The sequence below is a fragment of the Passer domesticus genome, unplaced genomic scaffold (assembly GCF_036417665.1).
Source record: "Passer domesticus isolate bPasDom1 unplaced genomic scaffold, bPasDom1.hap1 HAP1_SCAFFOLD_197, whole genome shotgun sequence".
NCBI lineage: Eukaryota > Metazoa > Chordata > Aves > Passeriformes > Passeridae > Passer > Passer domesticus.
Genome location: NW_026989978.1, coordinates 1 through 5,910, shown reverse-complemented (window position 1 = coordinate 5,910; position 5,910 = coordinate 1). Strand labels below are relative to the sequence as shown.

Sequence of the window (5,910 nt, the reverse complement as noted above, 5' to 3'; positions counted from 1 at the left end):
TTTATTTTTTCCTTGCTTTCTGTGATGACATAAATAGGGAGTAAAACCACATTAAACACGAGGCAGGGCTAGGATTTTACAGGTCTTTGTTTCGGCACTCTGGGTGACAATCGCCTGTGCTGGGACTGCGACACGATTTGGGGACTGGCACAGTCCAGTCCCCTCCCAGTCCCCTCCCAGTCCCCTCCCAGTCCCCTCCCAGTCCCCTCCCAGTCCCTCCCAGTCCCCTCCCACTCCCCTCCCAGTCCCTCCCACTCCCCTCCCAGTCCCTCCCAGTCCCCTCCCAGTATCTCCAGTCCCCTCCCAATCCCTCCCAGTCCCTCCCAGTCCCCTCCCAGTCCCTCCCAGTCCCCTCCCAGTCCCTCCCAGTGCTCCCACTATCACTCCTGGACTCGGTGCATGCTTGGATCCTTTATTGCCACCGGGGGGGGGGCGCCTCTGGGGGGGTCTTGGGGAGGGTGGGGAGGGGTCCCGGGGGGTCCTGGGGGGATCCTTGGGGGTCCTGGGGGGGTCCTGGGGGTTCCCAGAGGATTTTGGGGGATCCCAGGGGTTTTTTTGGGGGATCCCAGAGAATTTTGGGGGGTCCCAGAGGATTTTGGGGGGTCCCAGAGGGTTTTTGAGATGTCCCGGAGGGTTTTTTTGGGGGATCCCAGATGATTTTTGAGGTGTCCCAGAGGGTTTTTTTGGGGGATCCCAGGGGATTTTGGGGGGTCCCAGGGGATTTTGGGGGGGGGGTCCCAGAGGTTTTTTGGGGGGTCCCGGGTCAGGGGAGGGTGGGCGGAGCCTCAGGGGCCGTCGGGGGGCGGGGCGGGGGGCGTGGCGGCCCCTCCCCCGGCGCTGAGGGTGCGGCTGCGGCCGCGCTCGGGCTCGGCCACGGAGCCGGTGCGGGAGCGGGACAGGCGCGTCATGGCGGCGGCGGCCACTGCGGGGACAGCGCGCTCAGACACGCCCCCTCCCCTCTGAGACACGCCCCTTCCTCCTCTGAGCCACGCCCCCTTCCTCTCTAAGCCATGCCCCTTCTGTTCTGAGCCATGCCCCCTTCCCTGGGGACACGCCCCCTTCCCTGGGGACACGCCCCTTTCTCCAGGGACACGCCCCCTCCTCTGGGGACATGCCCCCTTCCCTCTGAGACACGCCCCGGCTCTGGGGACACGCCCCTTCCTCCTCTGAGCCGCGACCCCTTCCTCCCTAAGCCATGCCCCTTCTGCTCTGAGCCACGCCCCTTGCTCTGGGGACACGCCCCTTGCTCTGGGGACACGCCCCCTGCTATGGGGACACGCCCCCTTTGCTCTGAGACACGCCCCCTTCCCTTCTGAGCCACGTCCCCTTCTTTCTGAGCCACGCCCCCCTGCCCCGGGGACACGCCCCTTGCTCCGGGGACATGCCCCCTGCTCTGGGGACACGCCCCCTTCCCTCTGAGACACGCCCCCTTCCCTCTGAGCCACGCCCCCGGCTGCAGGGACACGCCCCCTTCCCTTCTGAGCCACGCCCCCTGCTCTGGGGACACGCCCCTTTCCCAGTTAGCCACACCCCTCGATGTAAACCACACCCATTTTCTCCAAGCCATGCCCCTTCCCCATTAAACCACGCCCCTTTATGTAAACCACGCCTGCTCCCCATTAAGCCACGCCCCTTTGTGTGACCCGCGCATGTTTGCATTAAGCCACGCCCCTTTCTCTAAGCCATGCCCATTCATAATTAAACCACGCCCCTTCCTTCAACCACGCCCCCTAATCCCAAGCCACGCCCCTCCCCAAGCCACGCCCTTCATGTGTCCTGCATGTTAATGACTGGCCATGCATATTAATGAGCCCTGTTGCAAATTAATAATTGCTCATGCATATCAACGATTCCCTCTTGCATATTAATGAATCCTGATGCATATTAATGACCCTCCGTGCATATTAAGGAGCCCATGTGCAGATTGACAATTTTTCATGCATATTAACGACCTCCTCATGCATATTAACGACCGTCCACCCATATTAACCCCTCCTCCTGCAGACTGCCGCTCCCTCATGCATATTAATGAGCCACTCATGCACATTAATGAGCCCTGGTGCAGATTGACCGTCTGTCACGCATGCTAATCACCTGCCATGCATATTAACGACCTCCTCACGCATATTAACGACCCCTCGTGCACATTGACGATCCCTCATGCATATTAATGATCCCTCATGCATATTAATGAGCCGCCGTCACTCACTGTAGCCCATGCCCTGCAGGAAGTACTTGATGGCCTCGGTCAGGCGGGCGGGCTGCGGGGAGGGGGCGTGGTCAGCGCTGGCCACGCCCCCCAGACCTGACCACGCCCCCCAGCCCTGACCACGCCCCCTCACCTGGGCGATCTGCGGCTGCCCGCCCCCGTCGGCCATCTGCAAAGGGAAAGCGGCCTCTGATTGGTCAGCCGGGGTCAGGGGTCACCCAGGGGTCAAAGGTCACCCCGGGGTCACCCAGGGGTCAAAGGTCACCTTCAGGAACGACGTCTGCGTCGGGTCCAGCTTGGCGTTGCACTCCACCTTTGGGGGGGCGTGGCCGAGGAGAGGGGGCGGGGTCAGGGCGGGCACGCCCACAAGGCCACGCCCCCCCTCCCGCCAGGCCACACCCCCCACTCACCACGGCGTCCTCGTGGGGGGCGGAGTCACCGACCACCAGCAGGACGGGGCAGCTGGGGGCGGGGTCAAAGGTCACTCGGGGGTCAAAGGTCACGCGGGGGTCACTCGGGGGTCAAAGGTCACTCACCGCAGGCTCCCGGCCCCGCTCCGCTCCAGGCCCAGGTCGCCGCGGCTGAGGGGGGGCGTGGCCTGGGCTTAGCCCCGCCCACGGCAGCGACGCCCCTTTCTGACCCCTCCCTCGATGGCCACGCCCATTTCGGACCCCTCCTTCCATAGCCACGCCCCTTTGCAACCCACACCCGCCATGGCCACGCCCCTTTATGGCCCCACCCTCTCTTTCCATGGCCACGCCCCTAAATGGCCCCACCCGCTCCTTAGCCACGCCCTCTTCTTTTGGCCACACCCCTTTGTGTTCCCTCCCACCGTGACCACACCCCTTTTTGGCTCCTCCCCCTCCCAGGACACACCCACTCCTTTAGCCCCTCCCTCCCCCTTTAGCCCCGCCCCTTCCCCCCACTGGCCCCTCCCACGCGGCCACGCCCACCGCGGCCACGCCCACTCCCCATTCAGATCAATGCGGAGCAAGCCCCGCCCAGTTTTAGGTGGGATTTTTGTCCACGCCCACTCCTGACCACGCCCCCCGGGCAGGCCACGCCCCCTGGGCAGGCCACGCCCCCCTGCCACGCCCCCACCTGGTGTACATGCTCCAGAGCAGGGCGGGGTTGGGCGTGGCCGCCAAGTGCTCCCGGACACGCCCCACGGGGGGAGGGGCGGCCGCCAGCTCGTCCTGGGGACCCCCAGAGTGACCCCTGAGTGACCCCTGACCCCTGACCCCCGAGGGACCCCAAAACCCCCCAAAAACTGACCCCAAAACCCACCCAGGACGCCCCCAAAAAACCCCAAATCTCCCAAAACCCCCAAATCCCCCAAAAACCCCAAAACACCCCCAAACTGACCCCAAATCCCCCCAAACCCAAACCAGGACCCCCCAAAAAAACCCCAAACCTCCCGAGGACGCCCTGGGACCCCCAAACTCACCCCAAGCCCCCTCAAAACCCCCCAAAACCCCGCCAGGAGCCCTCTGGGACCCCAGAACTGACCCCAAACCCCTCCAGGATGCCCCAAAACACGCCAAGGACCCCCAAACTCCCCCTAAACCCCCCCAAACTGACCCCAAATCCCCCCAAAACCCCTTTGGGACCCCCCAAAAGCCCCCCAGACCTGGGTGAAGAGGTGGCTCAGGATCATCTCGTTCGTCGACATCCGCAGCCCCGAGAGCTGGGAGGGGAGGGGGGGCAGCTTGGTGAGACCTCCCACCCAAAAAAAGAAAAACACCCCAAAAAAACCCCAAAAAACCTCAAAAAACCTAAAAAAAAAAAAAAAAAAAAGCTCCCAAAAAAATCCTCAAAATGCACTGGGAAAAAAAAACAAACCCAAAAAAACCCACCCCCCCCCAAAAAAATACCCCAAAAAAACAAATAAACCACAAAAAATATCCCAAACCCCCCTCAGAAAAAACTCTAAAACCCTCAAAAAAATTTAAAACACCACTCCCAAAAAACCAAACAAACAAACAAAAAAAACCACACCCCAAAACACCACACCAGAAAAGCCCAAAAAACCCCAAAAAACTCCAACCCCCCCCCCAAAAAAAAGCCAACAAAAAAAAAACCTAAAAAAATCTACCACAAAAAAACCCAACAAAAAACACCAAATCCCCCCCTAAACCCCAAAAATATCACTGAAAAAAATCCTCAAAAAAAAAAAAAACCAAAATCCCCAGGAAACTCTAAAAAGCCTCCCAAAAAAACCAAAAAAACCAAAAACATAAACCAAAAAAAACCAAAAAAAAAAAAAACCCTGCCCAAGAAATCATCAAAAAAACCCCCAAAATATCCCCCCAAAAAAACACACAGAAATCCCAAAAACCCCAAAAAAAACCCAATAAATCCCAAAAAAAAATTGAAACCCCCCCGCAAAAATCCCAAAAAAACCTCCCAAAAAAAACCCCCCAAAAATTCCCCAAAAAAATCCAAAGACCTCCGTAAAAATCTCAAAAAAACCTCCTAAACATCCCCAAAAAAAAATCCTAAAAATCCCCAAAAATCCCCCAAAACCCCCCAAAATTATAAAAAACCCCACAAACAAACAAACCCAAAAAAACCCCACCAAAAAAAAAAAACCCACAAAAAAACCCCCAAAAAAAATACTAAAAACGCCAAAAAAACCCCAAAACCTCCCCCAGGTTTGTGCCCCCTCAGGCCCCGCCCCCATGCCCCGCCCCCTCAGGCCCCGCCCCCTCAGGCCCCGCCCCCGGCCCCGCCCACCTTGCTGGCGGCCCAGTCCATCCAGCCCTTGGCTTTGGCCTCCAGGTTGAGCAGCACCAGCCCCTCCACGGCCTCGGGGTGCAGCAGCTGGGGACCCCCAAATTACCCCGAAAAGGGGGGAGAAGTCACCCGAAATCACCCCGGAATTAGCCCCAAATTACCCCGAAATCGGCCCCAAAGAAACCCCGAAATTACCCAAAATAATCCCAAAAGAAACCCCAGAATTACCACAAAATTATCCCAAAATCAGCCCCAAATAAACACCAAAATTACCCCAAAATTATCCCAAAAACAATCCCCAAATCGGCCCCAAATAAACCCCAAAAGTGACCCCAATAATGAGCCCAAAACAGGGCAAAAGTCACCCAAAATTACCCCGAAATCGGCCCCAAATAAACACCAAAATTACCCCAAAATTATCCAAAAATGATCCCCAAAATCGGCCCCAAATAAACCCCAAAAAATCCCCAAAATTATCCCCAAACAAACCCCAAAATTACTCCGAGATTGGCCCCAAAGAAACCCCAAAATTACCCCAAATAATCCCCGAAATCAGCCCCAAATAAACCCCAAAATTACCCTGAAATCGGCCCCAAAATGACCCCAAAAGTGACCCAAAATTACCCCCAAATTACCCTGAAATTGGCCCCAGAGAAACCCCAAAAATACACCGAAGTTACCCCAAAATCGGCCCCAAAGAAACCCTGAAAATTACCCCGAAATTACCTCAAAATTATCCCAAAAATGACCCCAAAATCGGCCCCAAATAAACCCCAAAAAATCCCCGAAATTATCCCCAAACAAACCCCAAAATTACTCCGAGATTGGCCCCAAAGAAACCCCAAAGAAACCCCGAAATTACCCCGAAATTATCCCAAAAAATTACCCCAAAACCGGGCAAAAGTCACCCAAAATTGCCAGAAAATGAACCCAAACTAAGCCCCAAAAAATCCCCGAAATCGGCC

The 5,910-nt window shown here is 57.0% G+C and overlaps 1 protein-coding gene across 1 annotated transcript; it reads right to left on the bottom strand.

Moving 5' to 3' along the window:
• Nucleotides 1-733: 733 nt before the first annotated feature.
• Nucleotides 734-5,345, bottom strand: LOC135292091 (protein NDRG2-like). The gene is made up of 9 exons (XM_064406328.1): nt 4,946-5,345; nt 3,840-3,896; nt 3,311-3,405; nt 2,746-2,790; nt 2,620-2,671; nt 2,475-2,522; nt 2,343-2,378; nt 2,210-2,261; nt 734-922 (listed from the first exon to the last, which is right to left on the bottom strand). The coding sequence occupies exons 1-9, from the start codon at nt 4,964-4,966 to the stop codon at nt 786-788; spliced, it is 543 nt and encodes a 180-aa protein (XP_064262398.1). The 5' UTR covers nt 4,967-5,345; the 3' UTR covers nt 734-785.
• Nucleotides 5,346-5,910: the final 565 nt, after the last annotated feature.

Coding starts and splice junctions, on each gene's coding strand:
- LOC135292091 (XM_064406328.1), bottom strand. CDS start 4,966: ATGGACTGGGCCGCCAGCAAG. Junction 3,406..3,839: donor TGAGCCACCTCTTCACCCAG/GTCTGGGGGGCT, acceptor GGGGGTCCCCAG/GACGAGCTGGCGGCCGCCCC. Junction 2,672..2,745: donor AGCGGGGCCGGGAGCCTGCG/GTGAGTGACCTT, acceptor CCCCGCCCCCAG/CTGCCCCGTCCTGCTGGTGG.